This window comes from Empidonax traillii, unplaced genomic scaffold (assembly GCF_003031625.1).
Source record: "Empidonax traillii isolate 1590-97213 ecotype Southwest subspecies unplaced genomic scaffold, ASM303162v1 scaffold1102:size184380, whole genome shotgun sequence".
In the NCBI taxonomy this organism is placed as follows: Eukaryota; Metazoa; Chordata; class Aves; order Passeriformes; family Tyrannidae; genus Empidonax; species Empidonax traillii.
In genome coordinates this window covers 43,427-67,406 of record NW_020956295.1, presented here as the reverse complement: position 1 = coordinate 67,406, position 23,980 = coordinate 43,427, and the positions used below count along the sequence as shown (strand labels likewise).

Here is a 23,980-nt window from a genome sequence, read left to right as displayed (position 1 = left end):
GGATGCTAATGAAGTCTGGGGGCTGGATGCCTTTGCACATCTGAGACTCAACCGTGGTGAGGTCATCAGAGTTTCTCATTCAGAAGCTCCTGAAAGAGCTCACTTAGGCAGAATTCAGCTACACAGCAACGCTTCCTGCACTCTGGATGCTTCAGAGCTGCCTTATATTTGCTATTTAGGGCAACAGCTTTTCAAAATCAGGCTTAGGGTGTTGCCTTAGTCAAGAAATTGCAGCAGAAAGCAGCCTTTCAAGACCCAGCAAATTATTTGAAGCCAATAAATAGCTCTGCCTGCATTCCTGGGGAGAATACTTTGTTATCAGGTGCAGCCAAGAGCCAGGGAGGTCAGGTTCTCCTGATGGCATTTACCTCTGAGGCTGCAAGAAAATTTCTGCACTCAACTCAAAACCATTGTGGCTGGGTGGGACCTTTTAAGATCAGCCACACAGTAGAGGTGAATACCTACAAAAATAAATAAAGGCCTTGACCGGTTATCTGGGAGGCTTATTAAACCCAGATGTGGTGGTATGGAAATGCAGCTGTGCAGCCTCCAGGGACAGCTCTGGATTATTTGGTTTTTTTTTCTTGCTTAAATGGCACTCAAAGGAAGTGTTGCTGTGTATTGTCTGGCAGAAATTTGGGGTTTATGCACCATGCTCCCATTTTTTGGGTCCCCTGTGAGGGAGCCAAGCCTGACCAGCCGAGGTGTGATGGGTGCTTGGCTGGAGTTGCATCTTCAGCCAATTTCAAAATTTAAACTACACGTGTCCACCGTGATATAAATAGCCAAGTAAATAACCCAAATAAAAAAAAAATAACAACGTGAGATGACAGTGTGATGCTGCACTGGGTGGATAGCTGATAGAAGGGGAAAGATAATTTTAAACCTCATCCTTTCTAGGCTTATGCACCCAACCCGTGCTGCAGGGGTGTAGCTCTGCTTGCTGAGGATACTCCTCTCAGAATCATTTTCTCAGGGCTTTATTAACCTTTTCAGGGAAGTCACAGAAGTTCGTTTCTGTTTGTTAAAAGACAACGAGGAAATAAGGGTGGTGGTGAACCGGATTTTTAGGTACCTGTGTTCTTCACAGAGGTGGGATCTTGATATCCCTCAAGTGCTCAAAACTTTCCTGTGTTTGAACTGTTCTGCTCACATGAGGTGCTACTCACACCTTACAAACCAAACAAACTTGGCTAAGTGTTTGATATATGTGCATTAAGAACTTGCTGTACATCTGCTTTTTTAATATTTTTAGTAAGAGGGTGATGCTTTTGTAACTCCTTTACACCCCCCAAAAAAATCCTCCTCCACGTTTCAGTCTGTATTCCTGCAAATATACAGGCTGAGCTGCCACTAGCATGGTTTACTTTGGAAATGCTGGTTTTGATAGATGGGTTTTGCTCTTTGTGGAACTGGTAGTACTTAGTCCTGAAGGAAATGCCTGTGCTCAAGTTTTCTGTCTCTTCAGGTTTGAAGAAAAAGCTCAGACTGACCCTCTTAGTGCACTGAAGTACCTGCAGAATGACCTGTATGTGACTGTGGATCACTCGGACCCCGAGGAGACAAAAGAGGTAAGGGCTCAACCAAATCCTTGTCTTAAAAAAATTTAAACAGTTCTCAGTAGAAATTTTGAGCCTCTTAAACCTTGTTTTTATTCAGTTTACAAAAGCTCTGCAGGTGTCCAACACCTTACCATATATTTCTCCCCACTAAAGTTCACCCTGTTTAGAAGCAGTCATTTAACTTCAGGTCCAGATAAAATAGCTTTTGTACTCCTGAGGGTGAAGAGTAGGCCTTTGTTTTAATTCCAGCATACTGGTGTGTATTTTGGGAGCTTTAATTGAAATGTAAACTCTCTGAAATGTCACAAGTCTGCAGTTGGTTGTGTGGTAGAAAATGAGGAGAAACTTATTCATGCTGCCTTTTGGCTTGTCAATATTCAGCAGCTCCTGGGAGGGGGAAAGAGGTTTTTCCTGAGATGATCAGTATTTTGTATATAATATAATTTGTATATATACATTGCTTGCTACCTTTAAAATCTTATTTCCTCTGCCTTTTGAATGTTATCCAGTAGGCATGTTGTTTTATTTATTCCAGGAATTTGTTCCCACTTCCTGTTTTGATTCCAGCACCACAGTACGTGTCACTTTACCAAACAGATTAAAGAAATAGTGAGAAGTGACAGATAAAGTGATTGATTTGACTTCATCATTAATTTCCATATGGAAAGATGTGCCAGCATTCAGCTCCCATGGGGGAGATGGGGAAAACTCCATGGTTCTTTCTGTCTTCTTGCCTTAATGACTTTGGAAGTCATTCAACAGCTTCTTTTGTAAAATCGTGATAGGAGAAATGGGCATTTCTACTCCATGCTGAGTCCCTGGATTAAATCACTTTAATCTGGTGGTTTTAACCTTCTATTTTAGATAAAGAAAAGATTATACAGACACTGAACGCTTTTGGGGGAGAAAACGCTGCTTGTGTGTGCACAGTGTAGAGTTTAGGGTTAGAATTATGACAAAAATGTGTACCCTTATCAGGATCTTGGAACTCGTCACATTTGTCAGAAATTCTGGTCAGCCTTTATAAACATCTGATCCAATGTGTCTGTATGTTCTGTTAGATGGCTTCTCATTTAAATTGTCCCCTATCAGGTTGTTTCACATACTTTATAGTCGTTTCTAGCATAGGAAAGACAACAGATGATTGTGCTGTTCTTAAGGTAGAAAAGAGATATTTTTCTCCAGTTTTTCACTGTCTTGTACCAGCGTAGTAGCACTTCCATGGAATCCTTTAAGTTGGAAAAGCCCTCTAAGATCAAGTCCAACCATTAACCCGGAACCATTAGCTAAGGGCACCACTAAACCATGTCCCCAAGTACCACATCTACACATCCTTTAAATTCACCACTGCCCTGACCAGCTGTGCCAGTGCCTGACAACCCTTCTGATGAACTTTTTCCTCATATCCAATCTTAACTTGAGGCCATTTCCTCTTGTCCTGGTGCTCCTTATTTGAGAGAAGAGACCAACCCCCACCTGGCTCCCCCATCCTGTCAGGGAGTTGTAGGGAGCCAGAAGGTCCCCCCTGAGCCTCCTTTTCTCCAGGCTGAGCCCCCCCAGCTCCCTCAGCTGCTGCTCATCAGACTCGTGCTCCAGACTCTTTCCCAGCTCCGTTCCCTTCTCTGGACATGCTCCAGCCCCTCCATGTCTTTCTTATTGTGAGGGGCCCAGAACTGGACACAGGATTTGAGGTTTCTTCTTCCTGTTTGAACCTGTACTAACCTACAATGTACAAAATCCCCATTCTAAAGCTCTTTTCTCTCCTTCTGCTCCCTCCCACTCCTGTAAGATCCTGTCCTGTGTTCTCTGATCTCCCTTTTTCTCCATGTCACTCTTGTGTTGCTGCTGGCCTGTCTCTCTTTGGCCAGTTGCTCCTGAAGAGATCTTACATCTCATGGCTCGCTAGGCCTTTTTATTCCCTGAAAGAAAACCTCCGTGGTGTGATCAGCAAGCTGCTCTCCTCGTTCCTGCTGCCTCTTGTCACCCACAGACTGAAGGAGCTGCAGTGGACGCTGCACATTAACAGGAAAGCCTTTTAATATTCTACATTCCACTCTCCCAGTTCAGTGCATAGTGTTCAACCTGTCCAACTTGTAAGAATGAAGAATTTACCTGCCTGCATGGGCTCCTTGGAGATTTTGGGGGGAATCTAACAGCTTTATCTTACAAGGTAGAAACAGAATAAAATGTTTGAAAAAGATTTACCCGTTTTCAGAGAGCACACTGGTGTTCTGGACATCAATGATCCAGCATGTGAGCTTAGATAGCTCAGTCCAGCTGAGTGAATATATTGTGGATTCCTTTCTCTGCAGGCCTAATGTCTGATCCAAACAAAATCCAATAGCTTCTGTCTGTCGTGCTGGTCCCACAGATCGACACAAACCATTCAGCAGAATTAAAGCCTCCATTCCAGTGACCTCCAAAAATCATTTAACGCTTTTTTGGGACACTTCGTTGTTGTTGTTGTTTGGGTTTTGTTCTTTTTTTATTATTATTATTAATTGTGCTGGTCGTAAAGGTTTTACTTCCAAAGCTTTTTTACCCTGGAACAGATCTGGCAGGGCTGTGGCCCTGAGCCAGTTGCTGGGCTGGTACTGACTGGATGTATTTCCAGTTGACGTCAATTTACCTTCCGGTTATCACATCGAGTTGGCTTTTTGCTCTGGCGTTGCATCTTCAAACAGCTCTCTTGTGCTTTCCAAAGGACTGACGCAGGCTTTTTGGATTCCATATCGAATTTCAAGCACCAGTTTGCTTGTGTCTCTCAGCCCAGACACCTCCATGCTCTGCCTTTATTTGCAGTTGAGATTGTCTTAGTGAATATCAAAGGTGATTGACGTGCTCCATGCTGGCTGCAGCCATGGCAGGCTGTAAGGATTCTTAGCGTGGCAGATCTTCAGGGAAGCAATTCCTGCCCGTTTTCCCCTCTTCCTTGGGCATCTGTTAAATTTAGAAAGGACCAAGCTGAATAGTTTTATCCCCAACCCTGTGCAATAGTTCTCCTGGAGACCAGACCTTCATGTTTTCTGGACTGAGGTGTGGGTGGTGTTATATACCATTACAAACAGAGTTTCCCCTTGTGGTGTGGTTTGCTTGCTTTGTAATAGAAGTAATTCCTTCTAACTTAGTTAGACAAGTCTGTTCAGCTGTTTGGAGTTGGATGCCAAGGAAAACAAACAGACTGTTCTTGAAACTTACTTTGGCGTTAGTAACCAATTCTGTTTAAAGTAGCATGAATGATTGATGGTAGGAACATACCCCCAGATTTTCATTCCATTGCTGTGAATTTTAGGGATGCTAATAGGATTATATTTTCATTTCACTTTTTTTTATTATTCTGAAGTGAAGTAGATGCCTGCAAGTAACAAGTATTGCAGGGGTGCCTGTTTTAGTAGCCACAGGCTGTGTGCCAGCAACTCTTCTACCCTCAAATGCAGATCCAGTTCTCTTTCACTCTGATTCTGCTTGAAATCACCTAAACCCCTTTAGTCAGTTCAGGGTTCTCTGATCAGTAAATCTTGTTCACTGACTGTGGGTTAATAGCCCTGACACTGGATGTAAAGGAGGGTAGATCCCCAGAGCAAGTGGAATTTTGTTCGTGATTTAAGAGATTAAAGTTGTATAAAAGTGTCATTTGTTGGTGTCAAAATTTCTGGTGGCATGGGTGTTCTTCTCTTTCTCACGCAGATTTTGGTGATAGTTTACAGCTGTAGGCTTTTAAAGAGAAAAGGATGGTCAAAATAAACATCAAATTGAATTCCAAGTTGTGTACTTAAGGAAAAACGGGTTCTATTAAAGCACAGAAACATCAGTAGATCATGTACCAAGCTAAAATGTTGTTCCTTGAACACTGCAGGAATCATACCCAGAACTTTGCTGCTCTTAAATGGGCTACATTAGAAATCAGGATGATACAAAAAAACGTCCAGTGCTTTCCAAGTAAAGGAGAGCAAAAGATGACTTTGTACATGGACATTCAGCGACTGACGAAGCTCAATCCCATGATTGTTGTAAAACAGATACAAAGCACAAGGAAAACTTGCAGTATGTTTTTCTTGGAGCATGGCAGGAGAAAGAGCAAGGACCTGGAGGCCAATTTGAGGCCTGACTTGCTTGTAGACCCAGGCTGGAGGCCCCTGTTCAAGGCTGCTTCATACTTTCCATTCTTAAAATCTAGTCTTTAATAAATTTGACAGATAAAGCCAGCGGGCTCCGAAAGTATTGTTTCAGTCTGCATTAGACTGATATTTCTGGGAAAATTCAAGCCCAAATGGGAAAAATAGTTCTAGGAAGGAGCTAAGAAAAGCCTGTTTCTCTTCTTCATGTCCTGCTGTGATTCTTTGTAAAGCCTCAGAGCCTGAGTGCTGCAGGAGCAGAGGCTTTGGAGCCAAGGAGCCTTTAGAAAAACAGTGTTCAGCCTTCCCAATTTCAGTGATGGCTCGGTTCTCAAAGAGTTTGAGCCTCTTATTGCCTCTTTGAGCTTGTGCTGAGAGTCACCAGCCCCAGAGAACTGGAGCTGGTTTGCACTGTGATCTGAGTGCTCACCTTATGGAGGGGGAGGAGGAGGAGGAGGAGGAATTATGTCTGATTCAAACCACCTGCCAGCTATCCCAAACAGGAGTTACTCATTCCCCCCTTAACCATTTCAGTGCTGCCAAGGCAGAGGTGTGCAGCGGACATACAAAAATAGAAATCACTAATACAGCCTTATTTTAGTTCACCAGATCTAGTTTTCTCTAAGGATCCCCTGCTCAGTTCAGAAGGTGACATGGATCTCATGGAGAAGTTAATTGTATTACAAAGGAAACTTGTCTTTTGAGTGCAGGCTTAATTTGGAATGGATGAAGCCAGAGGGATTGACAGAAGAAAATGGGTGGTGTGTGATTAAAGCAGTTGGATGCTTCTGCTGGATAATTGAATTCTGGTCTTGCCTCTGTAACAGAGTTGCCATGTGATGTTAAGCAAATTGTTTTTTTAGGTGGTCATTAATGGGGTGTTTCATTCTGGTGCCTGATGGGAGAGACCTCAGGTGTGATTTGCTTGAGGGCTTTGCTTTTCTGTGACTTCAGAAGTTGTTGCATAACATTATTTTGAAAAATCAGATTCTGTTAGTTTCAAAGAGGGGACCCAGAATTAATCAGACTTTGAAGTGCTGTGTATTACAATAACAATTAATATAAGAAAACTGAGGGAGTGGTCTTGAGTAATCCATAACCATCCTATGCATTGGGAAAAAAGGTATCCTTTGGGAGAACATCATAGGGTTAAACTGGGATTATAATGCAAATGCAGAGTGAACCAATTTAGGCTTAGCACTGCCTGTAACTGATGTTCTTAACTTTTGTGCTTGACTTATCTATCAGAGAGTGCTTTTTAAATGCGAGCTGATACATAAACCTAATTTCAAGCCAAACAAACAACAGCCCTCAAGGTTAACTGAAGTGCAGTGTCATCAGTGAAGAAGGAAACAAGATACTTCTTTCCAGCTTTATGGAGGAAGAAACTCGTAGCCATGAAAATCCATCCTGCCTGGTGCCTGCATCCATTCCAGGCTGGAATACTTGGCATAAGGTCTTTTCAGTGGGTTTTTAGTCTCGGTTCAGCGAATTACAAGCTGGATCCTGGTTATGTGGTCTCTTAGTTGGGCACCTGAGCCCCAGCCTGGAGTGTGGCTTTCTGCTCCCAGTGGGAGGGCTGCTGGCATTGCCGTGGGAGGAGAGGGAACCTCTGGAATCGTGTGGCATCCACCTTGGCAGCAGGTCCCTGAGGCAACTGTGTGGGAGGGAAGGGTGGCCAGGACACGGCATTTGCTCTCAGAAGCGGCACGGATTTAGCCACGGGTTTTATTGGAACTTTTGGAGCTATTTCTGCTGGGCAGCTGTTTGAGGACGTTGCTGATTGGAAGCCAAGCAGCTCTGGGAAATTAAGCTTGCAGGGAAATACACGTGGAGCGTTGCAGTCACTCGTGATTTGGGATGACCAGGCCTCACGCTCAAGAGGAAGCTTAATCACCCTCTCCCCACTCTTCTGGAGTTTGTCAATCCCATATCTTTCTGACCTGTTCTTATACCTTCCCAGGACACCCTCTCCAAAAGATGCAAACTCACTCCAGCACGCCACAGTCCTTAATTTAGATTGCTTTTGCCCTTGATGCCACATTGAAACAGATCTTACTGATGTATTTTTGTGGCTTCTTGCACTTAGTTGTAGATGTACTTCTTGTAGCAGCTTTCTGCATTTGTGACTTTTGGCAGATTCCTCCCTGGTCATTGTTCTGTGGGGGCTGTGCAGCCATGACTCCTTTGAACTTTCTCCATAGAAATTGGGTTTCAAACCTCTAAATTTTTTTTTTTTTCAGTGCTTCTCTCCTATGTTGCTAATTGATAGAGGGCACCCCAAAGTGGGTGCCTTATTGTAGAGGAGACTTACAAGCCTTGATAACAGAAGGAATACTTGATTTATTTGAAGATCCTGCTCCTCCTTTGTGCACTTTCTATGCATTTGCCAGTTTTAGAATAGGATGACATTGATCTGTGATAACTCCTAAGTGCATTTTCACAGAGCCTCTGCACCTTTTTTTGTATCACTGATTTGTGTTGATTTGCACTTGGCCCTATGAAATGCGCCTTGATCCATCATTTTAAGCTGGATTTAGTGGAAAAACAGTGGGAAGGCTGCCTGCTCCATGCTGTCAGTCTGTCTGAGTGTGGCCTGTGGGCTCGGTGATCCTGCCCTGTCCTGCCAAGCAGGTTGTGACTGAAGACCCAGGATGGTGCTGACCCCAGGGCACACATGAATCACTCCTGATTCATGGCTCCATTTTCATGTCACACCACTGATGGCCACCCACAGAAAAGCTATTTGACCTGTTTGCCGTTCCCTGTTGGTTAAATCTGGGTAATGCCTGATAATTTGCCTTTAAATATCATATAAAAGCATCAGAATTCCTATGAAAGTCAGAATGGACGATGTCCATTGCCAAGTCCTATCCGTAGGACCTGCTGCCTCATAAAAGAAATCAGATTGATGTGATTCAATTTGTTGTTGCCAAACTCACGTTGGCTGCTACTCATCACCTTCTCCACTCTTTCATGCCTTCAAATTGTCTGTGTTGCCATTTTTTCTTGAAATTGAAACGAAACCTATGGATCTCTAATTCCTGGCTGTTCTTTCCGCTCCTTCCCTGAACGTATTTATCCTGGTTCTTCCCCCCTCTTTTCCCCTCTGCGCTGTGTGCTGAAAAGACATGCAGGAGACACAAGATTCTAAACCTTTAAGAAATCAGCTCATTCCTTACAGGAACATGACAAAGCACTAAGCTTTGCTACTCTGTGGGTGACTGAGAACAGCAGCTGGGGCAGAGGAAGATGCTGGTCACCGTCCGTCAGTGAGATATTAAGGGAGAATAAAACCATGAATGTGTTACTTAAAATGTTTGTACTCGTGACTCCGATGTTCCCAAAGAAGTTTTATTTTTAATTAAAGAGATGCTGCCTTAAGATTGTGATTCCAGCTTCTCAGGCAGTTCAGGAAGGTTGATACCATTAGAAAGATGGAATGTTTTGTGTTGGAAGGGACCTTAAAGACCATTCCGTTCCAACCCCCTGCCATGGGTAGGGATGCCACCCACTAGATCAGGTTGCTCAGGGCCCCATCCAACCTGGCCATGAACACTTCCAGGGATGGAACATCCACAACTTCTCTGGGCAGAGCTTTCTGTGTGTTCGAGAAGTTCATGCTGGCAACTCCAGCAGTTGCTCTGTTTTTGTGCTATCTAATCCCTGCCTGCTGAGCCTGTACCGTGTTAATCCCTGGGAATGTTGCTGCGTGGAATAGACTCTTCCTTCTGCTCTGTGGTACCTGCCAAAGAGGCAAAAAATTATATGAAAAGAAAAAAAAAAAAAAGTGATTTTTAGAGCTCTCAGTCAAGTACCTTTCATTGCATCAACACTGCTCTAATTCTAGGAAAAACCACCCGACTTGTGCCAAGGTGACAAGTTGTATTGCTCATGGGAAAGTGCCTGCTGCAGTTATTCATGTGTATGGCACAGCAGTTCTGAGCACTGTGCAGAGAAAACACAGCAACTTTAAAGCCACTTGGACTTCTATGAAGCTTTTGGATTTTTTTCCTGTGTGGTTAATAACACTTTTTTCTTTCTTTCTTTCTTTCTTTCTTTCTCCCTTCACCTCTTCTGCAGTTTCAGCTTCTTGCCTCAGCATTATTTAAGTCTGGCTCGGATTTCACGACTCTTGGTGAGTATTGTGTGTCAGAGGAATTACATGATGTTCCATTTGATAATTGCTGTTAGTTTCTATGGGGTTTTATATCAAACATTGTAGTTCCTATGAGCATTGTAGGCCCTTTTTCATTTTGAATATGCAAAGTGCCACTACCCAGACATTTGAGAGGTTATTTATAATGACCAGTGTCCAATGCCTCAAGCCCATATTTAAAACATCTGTCAACATCAGTGGTTTTAAACCAGTGCCTCCTGGGATCATTTTGTGTGTCTTAATACATCTTATCCTTCGCTGTTACCCAAGTAAACAGAAGCTTTGGTCAGAATAAAGCACCTCCTGTCATGTCACTTTGGAATCTCACAGCATGGCTGCAGCTCTGTTTGCTGTGATAACTGCAATTCCTGGAGTAGTTTGGTTCGCCCTGTTCTTTGCAGGACGAGTTCTTTGGGCAGAATGTCAAGAGCGAAGAAAACAGTGGCGTGAAGGGCTTGGAAACAGGAGGGCTGAGCCAAAGCCACGATTTGTTTCGCTGCTCTGTCCATTTAACTCTTTTACAGAGCTCAGAGATTAATCCTGGGAGGGCAACAGGAAGGCTGTAGGCACAGCTTACATCCTTGTGGTGCTGTGTTGTCCTCACGTTGCTGAGTTCTCGCTAAGAGTTTGGAAGACTTCAGGTTTTTTTTTTATGGAGGCAGAATTCCCAACCTAAGGAACTGAGGGAAGGAGAAAGCCCACTGCACTGTCTGCCCTGCTGGATGAGGAAACTCTGCTGAGCTGGCGTGGTTTGGAAGACATCTCGTTGATCCTGTGAAATTAATTTTGTTTTTAGAGAAAGCAAGCAGATGTTTCAGAAAAGTTGGATTTTTTTTATTTTTTTTTTAATAGAGTCACAGAGTGGTTTGGGTTGGAAGGGACTTTAAAGTTCATCTCATTCCAGACCCCTGCCACGGGCAGGGACGCCTTCCACTAGACCAGGTTGCTCCAAACCCTGTCCAGTCTGGCCTTGAACACTCCCAGAGATGGGGCAGCCATAAGTTCTCTGGGCCACCTGGGCCAGTCTTTCACCACCCTCAAAACCTGTCCCTGGTTTTAAGTGTGGTAGAAGATGAATTAGTTGTTGAATCGATTCAGTGCTTTTATCCAGAGTTTGGCTTTACAGATAGGATACACATGTCAAGCAGTGCTTCTAAAATGAAACAAAAAACCCCAGCCCTCCTTGATTTGATTAACTTGGTTGACTTTGATTAACTGAAGAGTGAGTTCACTGAATTAGAAAGCATTCCTTGGAGATACCAGTGATGGAAGTAACACAAAGCGGAGGAAATCATTGTGTGCCTGCCCTATTGTTCTTGCTGCTGATGGTTTAAGTGTGATGATTTGGAATGCAGACCAAACCTCCTCCTCTGCTGGGAGGCAGCACTTCAGAAACCCAGTTTGCAAAGCTCCCTTGTGCCAAGATGCAGCCAATGCCCCCTGTGCGACTCCAGTGAGTAAATACCTGACTCGAAACTCCTACCCATCAGCAGGGCTTGTCTCAAGGAAAACGCCAAGCAATCCTGGGAGCTGCTCTGGTTATGGCAGTGAAGATAATGAGGAAGGCCCGAGGAGAGAAGAAACGAGGCACCAAATAAAAATAGCTACGCAGATTTTTGTTTTCTGGGACATCAGAGCAGCCCTACCCCCCCCCGAGAACTCCTTCTTCCCCCATTTCTTCAGGGCTGTCAATGAGCTTGACAGGCATTTGCTTATTACTTTTTATGGCATTTTGATTGTAGTGCTGGCTTGGGGTGATGTGATCTCCGTGTGTCTGTGCACACAGCAGCGGGGTGGAGGGCTGGCAGCCTTGTTAGTGGAGGCAGGAGTAGCAAACTGTTAACATCGATCCCAAGTGGAGAGCTGGAATAGTGAGAACTGACTCAGTTTCCCTGTTTCTTCCTTCCCCAGGATTTTCAGACGTTGACCACACGTATGCCCAGAGAACTCAGCTGTTTGACACGCTAGTCAACTTCTTTCCAGACAACATGACCCCTCCTAAAGGCAACCTGGTGGACCTCATCACGCTGTAACGGAGCAATCACTGGACACGTGGCAGAGGAAGAGAGCATCCATTTTCAGTATTTTAATTTTTTTACTGCATTGATTGACTGCTGGGATGAAGTTAATATAGTAACCCCGAGGTGTTTGAAAGGGGTTTTATACTTGTATGGTGAATCCCTGGAGCTTTTCCCTTGGAGTAGGTTAATAAAATGTAACTGACGTACTTCTGACTAAATATATATATTTTTTTCTGACTTTGGATTTTGAGTTAGCAAATGTAAGACGAAAAGGTGGGGGGAAAAGAAAAAAAAGGAAATAAAACCCAGTTATGTAGTGATCTTTTTGCCTGTGGGGGAAAATTGAGATTTGTGAGTTGTCTGGGATTAAAGATAATGGGTTTTATTCTGGGTTTCCTGAGGAAGAGGGGGGAAGAAGTATTTCTTTCCTCATCTGTATCTTGTCATGATATATTGCTTTATGCTACAACTCCATCCTCAGCAGCTGAATAACTTGCTGGCAGGACACTGGCACACGTTGAGGTAAAAGTAATTTATGTCTTGAGTCTTGTAATCTTGTGTCACGGGGAGGCGAGCGCGTGTTACAAAGCGTCTGTCTCCTCGCCCCAGAATCGAGCTGACAGTCGTGTCTAACTGCATCTGGGACTCGATCTAAACTGAATACCTACATCCCTCTCTTCTATTCTCTGGAGCCTTCCACTCAAGCCTGGCAGGCAAGTGGGAACCTCAGAGAAACCGCTGGAAAGCGGGAGAGCGGCCCCTTTTTGGGGATCGCTCTCTCTGCTGCCGTGCTCTTCCACTGGGAAACCACAGGGGTCCTCGGAGAGCCCGGCAGAACTGGGTCTTCCACCAACCCCCCCCACCCCCAACAACCTCTGCAACCTGACCCCGGGTTGGGTGTAGGGTTTCTGAAGCAGATTGTCTTCGTTTCCGTGTGCTTCTGTGTGCGTTTGTCTGTGTGTGTCCCCGTGCAGAGCGTTGCTCCCGGCGGCTTGTGTCTCCTTCCTGCGCAGTGCAACTCACTCACTTGTCAGCGCATTTTAGACCTAGATCTGAAGGTGAGGGAGGCCTTCCTAGCATAAATCTCTTTGAAAGCCAGCTGATGCATATGTATAGAAAATAATATTCTTCCTCCTCGCTGAAAGCCTTCTTTATAAACACCGTTAAGGGCTTGGTGCTGCACTGTGAAGTGGAACGAGGGACACGCATACCCAGCTCTAGAAACTGTGCATTTTGGTGTCAGTGAGTGTTCAGTACTCACTGGCAGATGTAAATATTTATATGAGACTGCAAAGCTTTATGTCCAGCAGTGTTCATGCCAGCTGGGTATCGTTGCTGCACCCGCTGAGGCCTCGTGGCCCCTGTTGAACTTGATGGAAAATCCTTTGTGTTGCAAAGATGGACTCTTGAAATAAAAGAGTTGGTCAAGTGTCTTTTTCAGAGCTCGAGTGTCTGCTTGCTTTGATTGCATTGTATTGCCTCTTTATCATGTTCTTTGTGTGACTTTTGTAGTCCTGCTACGTTAGAAATAAATTTAAAAAAAACTCACACTAATGTTTAATCACTTAGAAAGGAACAATATGTGAGAGGCTGGGCTTTGCTTGTCCTCAGGGAGGACTGTACAAATGCGGTGTTTTTAACCTGTCACTTGAGACCGTTCAGACATTGTACACTTCAGTGGATGGCAAATCACATGTCTGGGGAAGACTCCACTCGGTGAAGGAAATGAAATCTGATGAAATCATTTCTTTGGAACGTGGCAGGGTTTTTTTGCCAGTGATGTGGAAAGTTTTACGTTACCGCTGGGCTTCATGATGTGCTTACCTGTGCTGAGGCTTTGTTAACTAATTAGAGTTTATACAGTGCAAATGTAGATAACAGAGGAATATTCCAGCTGACGTGTTGCTTCCATTGAGGTTGAACTGATCACTTCTAATGCAACCAGCCAAAATGCTGCAGCCCTCTAGTGTGTAAAATTTGAGTGCTGTTGTGCTCCCTAATCACTTGACTTTGTTGCCTGTGTGTCCTCCAGCTTCAGTCAGATATCGAATGCTTTTTGTGACAGTTCTCTAATCAGCCAGGCTCTCCATAAATTTTTACGTGTGTCCACCTTGGATGACCACGCGTGAGGCCAAAAGGTAGAGCTAGCTGGAGCAGACAGGAGAAGTTTAGGACTGCCAAAAGCCGTGAGTGGCGTTGGTGGTGAGCACCGCACGGTGTCGGGTCTGATTTGTGTCACAGAAATTCGATCCAAACTCCTTGTCCTCTGCGTGGGGGTGCCTGGGAAGCCTGTCAGCCTCGGCTCTGTGTTTTGTAGCACCGTGTGAGTCGATGGTTTGTCTGAGTTGCTCCTGCAGGACTGAACGGTCCCAGCTAACGAGGGCCCTTCAGGATGATCAAATATTGACCTGCCTTTATCCCGGGCGGATCGATGTGGGCTCACACCAGTGCAGTTCATGGATGGCAGCTGGTGATTAACCAGCAGAAAATATTTGCTCAGCCTCGGAGTATTTGTTGAGCAGCAGAGGCACCGTGTGGCCAGAGAGGTTAATCCAAAGGGAAAAGGCTTCTTGAGGCTTTGCCAAGGGTCTTTCCTTCTCCCGTGTCCTTAAAGCTAGGAGTCAAAACTAAATGATTCTTTTTTTCTTTTTTTTTTTTGCATTGGTGTGTGCTGCACTACCTGATTTTAAAATCTAATCAAAAATTCTTGAGCAGTGAAGTACAAGTTTTCCTTTCAAAATCAGCCAGTTATTGTCAGGCAGCGACACGGAGAGTTTGGATTTAATTACGTGCAGATCTTTAAAGGTACTGGTGATATTCCAGGAAAGCATTAGATGTTCTCACTACAGAAATCCCGAAGCACAAACAGAAAAGAAACCCACTGGGTCTGAAAACAGCCACCTGAAAGTGTTTCACAGCCCAGTGCATGCCAGGTTTATAAACACACAAGCTGTGCGTGAGAAGCCTTCAAACCTCACCATCACTGCTTGCAGGCTGTGTCTGAGGCTGCTTTTTAGCTTAGGCAAGACAAACGTACTCTATTTGCCGCTACCTTAGGTTGTAAGGTGACTCTGTGTATGAACTTGACACCACATAATCTTTGCACTACAATAGTTCTATCTGTAAATTCCGTGTTCACCTGTAAATAAGGTTATTGCAGAGGAAGGCGGTGTTCCTTGTCAGGGAGGGACTCATTCACGAGGACTGGGGTCTTTAAAGCCAAAGTTGCAAGGTTTCTGGTAGGTCTTTTAAAGCTGGAGGAAGTCAGGGTGGGATAAACTTGGTACAGACATCCAGACTTCAGTCCTGTTTTTGCTTTTTTAGTATCCTTTGAGATCTGTGAGTTTGGTTCTTCATTGACAGTGGCCCTTACTGTGTCATTCAGTAGACCACCTCTTTGGAAAACAGGAAATTATTCTTTATATTGTTCCTATTCTCATTTTCTTAGAGAAATAAAGCCCTACAGAACTGAGCTGTTTGGTCACTTGGAGTAGGTAGAATTAAATGGAGTTTGTTAATGTTTGTTTTACCACAGCCCCTCAAAGTAGTCACAAGGTAGAAGTTCTCAACAGTTCTCCCAAAATAACCTCTCCAAGCAAGTGCTGCTCTTACAGCATAACCCAGAATGTTTTCATGTGGCAGCAGGACTTCCTTAGATGTTGATAAAAGTTAGGAGACCTTGGCCACCTTCTGGCCATGCTTTCTTTGAGGATCCCGTTGATTAGTATGGATCCCAGGCAGGCCTGAAGGGTGATGCAAAGTGTTCACTGAAATGAACTGTAGTTTTTATCTTCTGTCTCTTTTAAAGATATTTATGATCCGTTTGTTCTTATCACCTCTCCCTTTTGCTGAGTAGAATGAGGAAGGAGAACTTTGTTGTGGAAGAGTTCAGTTTGCCCTTTCCCTGGATGTGTAGTAAAGGTGGTCAGATCCAGTTGTGTGAGTAAACACCTGGAATTTGTTTTTTTTTTGCCCAGGATGGCTCTGTGTGCACACAGGAATGCCCTGCCTAGCTCAGGGATCAGGCTGAAGCTTCCTACCAGGACATCACTTAGCAGAATCTTACTCTAAGTTTGGAAAATCAGTCTGGGAACACTCAATTGGAAAAGCTTTTCTAAGGTATTGCCTCGTGCAGTGGCAACTGGAGTGAAAGGAGGGAATTTTCCTGAAGAGCACAGGAAAGCTCCCCTTTGCGAATCGGAGTGACGGGGTTAAATGAAATCGCTGAAACTTTTTTAGTCGTCGATTGTAACAACTTAGCCTGGACACTTGGTGATTTAATGACTGAAGTTTGATGATTGAGGAGTCAATAGGCAAATTAATTGGACCCACCTGTTTGCAGGAGGGTGGCAGAGGTGTGGGGGCAATGCCGGAGCTTCATCCGTTTCTTCCTTTAACTGGCAGCCACGAGTGTCCGGGTCTCCATTAGCTGTGTCTTCTTCCAGGAGAGGCTCCTTCCAAAGCCGAGTAACGAGTCTGGAAGTTGTGTTTTCCACAGGGCTTTGGGGAACAGCTGTTTTCTGAATCACTTTCCTGACGTGTGCGAATTTTTCAAGGGGAGTTTTTTTTTTTTTGGTGTGACGGGAGCCGTACGTTGACCCGGCCCTGCTGTGCCAACCTGCAACTGGGGAGTGATGGATTCAGGGCAGTGCCCTGAGCAACACCTGAAACTTGTTTTGCTTGCTCTTGCTGTGAGGAAGATGAGCATTAGTGCTGCTTGTTTCGAATGCAGGAGAGTAACACAAATATTATTAGTTTCTCCTGCTGCCTCCTGCATTTCAGAACTGAGCAAGAAGTACTTTTGTAGAGCTCATTGGGTGAAACTTTTCGTTTGAATTACTTCTGTGCAACCTCCACCCCTGTGCAGGCGGTAATTCTGTGCCACTTCTGGGGAAAAAAAAAAAAAATGGCAAAAAAAATCATTAGATACGATTCCATTTGGTCCCTTCGTTTTTACAAGTGGAAAAAAATGTCTTGTGAAACCTTGAGTCCCCCGTGAATGCTTTGAATTTTAGCTTATTAGTTGGCTCGGAGTTAAGGAATGTTTGGCTATTGTCAAGTGAAGTCCTGACAGTAAAAGCAGTTTCATGTTTATGTCTCTGGAAGTGCTTGTGTTGTTTTATAGCTGTATTTATTCCAGAAACAGAGGTGGGCCCAGTTGAAAATTAAAATTATTGGTGTTTTGATTTAGGGGGGAAGATTATAGAAACCCTGAGCTTGGCCTGTTTTAATAAGTACATGTGATAATTTGGAAACGGGTCTCATTTTGTGAAAGGAGAGTTAAAGAACAACTATATGACTCGTTCTTGGTCTAGACTGTAGTAGTATATAAGCTGTAAATACTGTTGAAATGTAAATGTGCTGTCAGAAGCTTGTTAGTGTATCTTAAAACTCCTGTGGGAATGGGAGACTGTCATGGAAAAGGTTATACTGGCAATGATTCGAGTTGTGGTAATGGATTATAGGCAAAGCCCCTGTTTTACTGAAAGCCTCTATTATAATGAGAAGTTGGAGTGGAAAAAGTAGTTTTACTGTACTGGAACCGTGATAACAGTCCATGGCTCAGCGCTTGGATCAATTGACTCCAGATGCTTTTGTCTGTAGGCGATGGATCCAAATGTGGTTTTGGAGTGGAAGCCAGTTAATGACCCGCTTATTGCTGTTGGAGAGTCCCCCAGGAGCACCTCGCAGGGAATGCCAGCAGGTATCCTTTTGGCATTCCCGGCAGAGGTCAAAGAACTGGCTGGAGTTCGGGATTCTCCACGTGTGCTTTGGTTTATGTATCTGTGAACCTGTTTGCGTGGGTTGGGTGTAGTTCCAGCTGTGTGGATGAGGTGTTGGAGACCTGCGAGGGCAGCATCTTCCCCAGCCACAGATCCTGAAGGTAGCACATTGCTGCTGTCTCCTTTGCTTTCGTGGACCAGATTTGATAGGGATGAACTCCAGGCACTTGCTGTGACCCAAATTCAATGCTCTGCTTCCAAGCCACTCGCTGGAGCTGCTGTCAGTGGATCACCTGAGTACCCTGAAATCTTAATTTATACTCAGTGCAGACAAGACTATATGTTGTCCTGGCTTCCAGCTGTTTGCTGTTAGCTCAGCACAGCTTTTTACTGATGACCTGGAGACTGTGAGTGCTGTCAGAAACCAGTCAGCTGTTCAGCTGCAGCATGGAATCACAGTTCATTCCTGAAAACAGGAGTGTGAGTGAATGGCTCAAAACTGGCTCTATCTGCTTAGATTTTTTTTGGTTTGCTATTAATTTGGAAGGAAAAAATCTTATCACTAGCAGACATGATGGTGAAAGCATGGTTCCTTGGCTATTCCCCCATTTATTCTGACTTTTCTTTCCCCTGTGTGGCTTTTCACTGCTGTCAAAATACCTTCAGACTTCCATGAGTTTAATGGATACCAGCTGAAGAATTAGAGGTTAGAGCCACGTGGTGGTTGTTGAGGCAGCAGTTTCTCCATGTCCACATCATCCTCCAGTTGCTTCCTTTGCAAAAACTCCTTCCCGCTGCCTCTTGAGACAGTCAGGGAGGATCCTTGTGATCTACATTGTTCTTTCCAGGGATGTTTTTCATCCTGGGTAAGGACAGGGAAGCGTGGGAGCTGATTTCCCACTGCAGCATGATTTACTTGTGGCCCTCCATGACCCCACATTTCAGTGCTGTCAGAAGCCTTCCCTCCTGTCTCAGGGTTTGCTTTACTTGGCCCCAAGAGGGTGGCAGCTGTTCAGCAGGAAGGAGAAGGGTGATGATACCAACCCTCAAGTTGTCCAAGGTTCCTTCACCTGCTTTCATCACCCCAAATCTCTCACTGGTGGAGGCAAGCAGCTGGTATTGGGGTGGGGGTTTGGTTTAGTTCTGCAGTGTAGCAGGGCAGAGGGAATGGGAAGAGAAAGATGCTCAGGGATAATACAGCAGTGGCTCCTGTGAGCAGGTGTGTAAGGTGTGGTCTGTAATTTGTGGAAGGACTCTGAAGACTCTTTAACAAGCAGTTCTGCTGTTTGCACCCGATTTTTTTTTCCTACAAGCTGAATTCCCTGGCTCTTTTTCCAGTGGAAGTGATGCAATACCAGGATCTTGGAGTCCTAGAGCTTCAGATTTTGCTCTCTCCCCAGTCCCTCGACAGTGATGGGCTTAACTCTGCTCCAACAGCCCAGAGGTGGTGCAGCACCATCAGCTCTGGCTGCCTTCAGAGATTGTTAAAACCTAAAGACATTCTGAGCTTTCTGGTGAAAGCTGCCAGTGAGATTAAGGGAGATCATGTGCTTTTTAATTAATGGGGAGGAGGGAGGGGAGGCCAGACCACAACAGTGACTCTGGTGGTTGCAGTCATCTCCGCATCCCAAATACCAATGGATAGGTTTTTCTCCCCAGTGATGGGAAAATACACTTTAAAATATCCTGACTTAGTAACCAGGGGATTCAATCAATTAATCAGTGTTTCACTAAATAGAGAAGTGCTGCAGCAGGGTCTGTTCCTTAAAGAAACCACTCTGAGGCTGAAAAGTGATTTTTTTTTTTTAAAGTTATTATTTTTTGAGGTTTTGACAAAAAATTCAGCTCTCAGGGGGAAAAATGGAAAACTATTGTGTTGCTGACTTGGTTTCCTCTCTTGTCTGCTGTGGTCCCCGGGAATGCAAACTTGCAGGAGGGAGGGAATATTGCCTTCATCTCTCCCTCCTCATTCCTGTCCCTCCTCCCCTCCCTCCCGTTGATGTTCAGCTGTGTGAAACACTTTTCACTTCAGAAGCTGCTGTGCTGGGTATTGGAAAAGAAAACAAGCCCCTTGTTATTAGCAGCTGTTACTATAGTAGCTGTATAGTAGCCATATTTTCTGCTCTCTTTCCAGCACACCCTCCTCCACAGCAGGAAATGAGGGGACGGTGGAGAGACCATGAGCCAGAGAAATGAACTGAATTACACAAACAAATGTGTTTATGGGAGTCTTGAGCCTTGGAGGCCCCGAACTGCACAGACCACTTTGCTGAGGGGCAGAGAACCAAAGTCTGTGGGCTGATTCCCTGTTGATTGGAGATGACATTCCCGTCCTTGCGGGCTGGTGGTGGTGTGCATCTCGTGCATTCGTGTGCTGAGATGTGCCATGCCTCGTTTTGGAAGTACTGAGCTTTGCTAAAATTTGGTGAGTTGATAGCAGAGCCAGGATCTGGAAAGCTTGGGGTCAAACAGCAGTGAGCTGGCTGGGCAGCATCACCTTGGCTGGGGTGGCTTTTTTAGGCTGTTTGTTGAGCTGTTGCCTCTACTCTGATGGTGGCTCTGTACTGTGTGGTGGTTTGTTTGTCTGGACCTTCAGTGTTCATTAGCTCATCCTCTACACCCCTGCGTGGTCCCCAAAAGCTGGTTACCCCTACGTAGTGCTGGAAGTGTGAGTGTCCGCCCCCTGTCCAGAGTTTGGCCCTTTTTGTTCTGTTTTGGCAGCCAGCTTGAAGCATTTGCCTCTCTGCAGCAATCCTGCAGCCTCTGGTGTCCGTCGGAATTCCCGCTGGTGTCTGTCCTGCAGTTGTTGTCTCGGACACCTGAGCACAGGAGAGCTGAGCTGAGGGGTGTGGACAGCCCTGGGCTGGGAAGGAGCATCCGTGGGGTGATGAACACTGTGAACTGCTCATGTTGTTTTTAATAGGCAAGTTAAATATTGACTAGTCCTGTGCTGAGCCCATGGTGGTTACAGGAATCATTCCTGGGCTCTGGTGATTCCCCATCCCACCCTTTCCTTTACGGATGATCTTTGTTCAGCCCGGAGAGTTAATTTTCTTCCTTGGCATAAATCATCTCTGATGATTTCTGGGTTGGTGTGTGAGCCCCATGCTGTACATAAATGAATGAGTGACACGAGGAATATCTACAAATGTAGTTATGTTGTATGTAATGTACATAAGGAGAGAATGTATTTTGTTCATTTTTTTTTCTTAATAAAAATGTATATGCGAGCAAGGGTGTTGATTTGAGGTCTGTCTGTTCACACATCGCTTCTGAGAATGGGAAAATGTGTCTGTGAAGGTCTTGTAGTGATGGAGAAATTGTGGAACCAGTGGTGCATTGTGTCTGGCCCTGTTCCCTGACACCACTGGTGAGCAGAGTCGGTGTCCCATAAATCCAGCGTGTTCCTACCATTTACGACGACTTTTATTGAGGAGGAACACGGAGTTAGAACATGGGCTGCTGCAAACCACTGATTTTTAATATTTGACTTAAACCAAAGTCCTTTTTTATTTCTCTTCGTTACATGAGCAGAAACTTAACCTGGAACAGACTGTTTTATTCTGGGCACTTGCAGGCAAACAGAGATGAGCTGCCCACGCTGCTGCTGCCCTCGAGTGATGCCATTCCTGGTTTACGGGTGTGAGGTTTGATTCCCTCCTCCACAGCCTGACCTGAGAGTGAGGAGAGGCTGCAGACCAGGAGTGAGCTGGGATGAAATGCAGAAATAAGGATGAGATCCCTCTCCTTTCCCAACAGCTCAAACAAATGCTCTGGCCATGGTGGGGCTGCCCTCACCCACATCAACCCAGCATCCCACCCCTCTGAGTCATCTGTTTTATAAATTTTTTCACCACTATCATACTTCCTCTTGCATGGGAAAATTACCAGTTTTTCCATGGCTGGCTACCATGAAGGCCTGGGTTGGTTTTGCTCCTGCTGGTCCAGTGTTTTCCCCACGTAACATCTACAGAGCAGAAAGCTGTGGCTCCGGAGAACACGCCCTGCCCTGCCCACCCCCCTTCTCACTCAGCCAAGAAACGAGTCTTTTACATAAGAATGTTTATTGACAGAAATACATGATGCTTTCAAAATATATTTGTAGGAAAATGCAAGAATAATCTCTACAATCCAGTTCCTCAGTAAATTCCAGTGTAAATCAGACTCCTGTCCCCGTGAGAGACGCTGCTACACAGTACATAAGAGCTCTAGTATATGTGCAAGGTTCAACAGGTAGCCACCTTGGGAATTAGGTTTTCCTTCTCCAGTCCCTCATGGATTATGACTTCTGTGTGTCCTCTGTAGGCAACAGTCACAGTTTAAACCTCATCAGTTGGGTCATGGCACTGAGAGCGGGAGATAAAAATGGTCCTAAAGTATTTACACGTTCCTCGTGAATCTGAAAATAGAAAAGTCTCTTGCAAGGACCTCTGAGCTGCTTGTAAAACTCTCTCCCAAAGGTAAGAGCGATAATCTCTTTGTACAATGAGTGTCTGATGTTAAAGCTGTGTCGGAGGAGAGAAGAGGAGCGAGGGGAAGGGAGGAGGAGGGGCAAGGGAGGGAGGAAATGCCTTTATTTATTATTTTTGGTCTAACAATTATGGCTACAGCTACAAAGGGAAGGGTTAAGGCCAAAAATGCTCATCGCTGCATTTCCTACCTGATTTTGTTTTGTTTTGTTTTGTTTTCCAAAAAAGAATGTTCTCAACATAAAAAAAAAAAAAAAAAGTACTGTTTTCTTTTCCTGTGGAAATAGTTCTTTAAATAGGGGAAGGAAAATCTACTATAAAATATTAGTGGTTTAAAAATATGGTGTCTGGAAAAATAAATAAATGTACAATTCCTATTCAAATATAAATCACTATAAGCACTTGCTGAGCAGTTCACTGGTCCCTGCTCGGAAAGATTTAAGGTTACTCGATCTCAAGCCTTTGTAGGGTTCTGCTGGAAAGTCTTTGGACCTGATTCATTAAAGCACTTTGGCATCTCTTTGCTGGGAAGGGGGAATCTTCAGGCACATGCCAAAGCCCGAGAGGTGTTTTCCTGCTTAGTGTCAAACTCTGATCCCCTACCAGGCTGGCCTTTAGCTTTTCCTTTCTTTTTTTTTCTTTCTTTTCTTTTTTTTTGGTTTTTTTTTTTTTTTTCCCTGTATTTATTTTATTTCCCCTCCCCTCCAAAATGACTTCCCCGTAGTGCAGTGCACAGGTAAGTGAGGTGTGCAGGATACATCGCTAATGAATAGCAGGAGTATTTACATACAAAAATAGAAAGGTTTTGAACACTTTCAGACTCTGCCCTTCGGTGCAGGAGAGAAGGGGGAAGAACCTCTTCTGTCTCCTGCCTGTCCTGGGGCTGAGAGAATCACCCCGACCCTCTCCTTCCTGAATACTCCCGAGGACCAACCCGACCTGATTTCTCCAAGCTTCCCGTTGCTTGGCTCTGCTTTTCCCACCGTTCAGGGCAGCCATGGGAGCGGATCCCAGTCGTGTTGACTTGTTGGCAGAGCCCGAAGGGAACCTCCCTCGTCGTGCACGTGGTGAGCGCACAGTTTGTGGCAAACAGGGGAGAGGGAGGGCTGTGCGTGGACGCTGCTCCTCTCTGCAGCTCCCCTGGTTTGCAGGGGGCTTGGGACAGCCACCACCCTGCTGGTGGGAGGTTTGCTCACCCAGGTGACCTTCTGGTCCTCTCCTCTCTTTCCCGTGTGCTGGAGGATAGATCCCTGACTCTCTGCCAGGGCTGAGCTGCTTCACCGGCGCCAGTGCAAAGGTGTGAAACTCTCCCCACCCTTTTAGAGCCGCTCAGGAGCTGTGATGGGGGAGCAGAAAACCAGAAACAGCCTCAGTCCAGCCAGGGTTTGCTTTTCCCCTGTACAGACTTCAGCGGAGGGAGACCTGGATGACAAACCAAGGGCTGCAGGGCAGAGCTCAGTCCCAGCCTCGCTGCTGTGCTGGAAGTTGCTTTGCAGGTCTCTGTTACTTTACTGGCTTGTGAGGAAGAGCTTGCAAACCTCAAGGGGAGGAAACACCAAGGGCTGTACTGGTGGAAAACCCTGAATGGCACCAGGCTGCCTGGCCCATGCTGCTGCTGCTCCTTTACCTCTTCTGCTGCTCAGGCAGGAAAAATCACAAACCATGGTGGGGCACATCACCCAAGGTCTCCTGCAGGATGGATGAAGGCCGTGAGGTGCTACTGCGTAATTCCTGGAAGGCAGCTGAACTTTCTGTACGGAAATGCAGCACCAGAGATGGCTTCCTGCACCACGAAACCCCCAACATCATCATGCCTGGCATCGCTCTTGATCTCTGCACCCTTCCCAAGAGGGACGGAACTCAAGGAACGACTCCCTTTCCTCTCCTTCCCTATCTCATCCCAGCAACACGAGAAGCTGCTGCACCTCTCC

General features: G+C 45.2%; 1 protein-coding gene across 1 annotated transcript in view; it reads left to right on the top strand.

Annotated features, from left to right (window-relative positions):
- Positions 1-12,079, top strand: part of MKLN1 (muskelin 1) — a 95,017-nt gene extending 82,938 nt beyond the window's left edge. Inside the window, exons 16-18 of the mRNA XM_027904908.1 lie at positions 1,469-1,571; positions 9,761-9,815; positions 11,748-12,079. Coding sequence (XP_027760709.1) covers positions 1,469-1,571; positions 9,761-9,815; positions 11,748-11,869 — 280 coding nt within the window. The 3' untranslated portion in view covers positions 11,870-12,079. The remainder of the gene's footprint in view (positions 1-1,468; positions 1,572-9,760; positions 9,816-11,747) is intronic.
- The last annotated feature ends 11,901 nt before the right edge of the window (positions 12,080-23,980 follow it).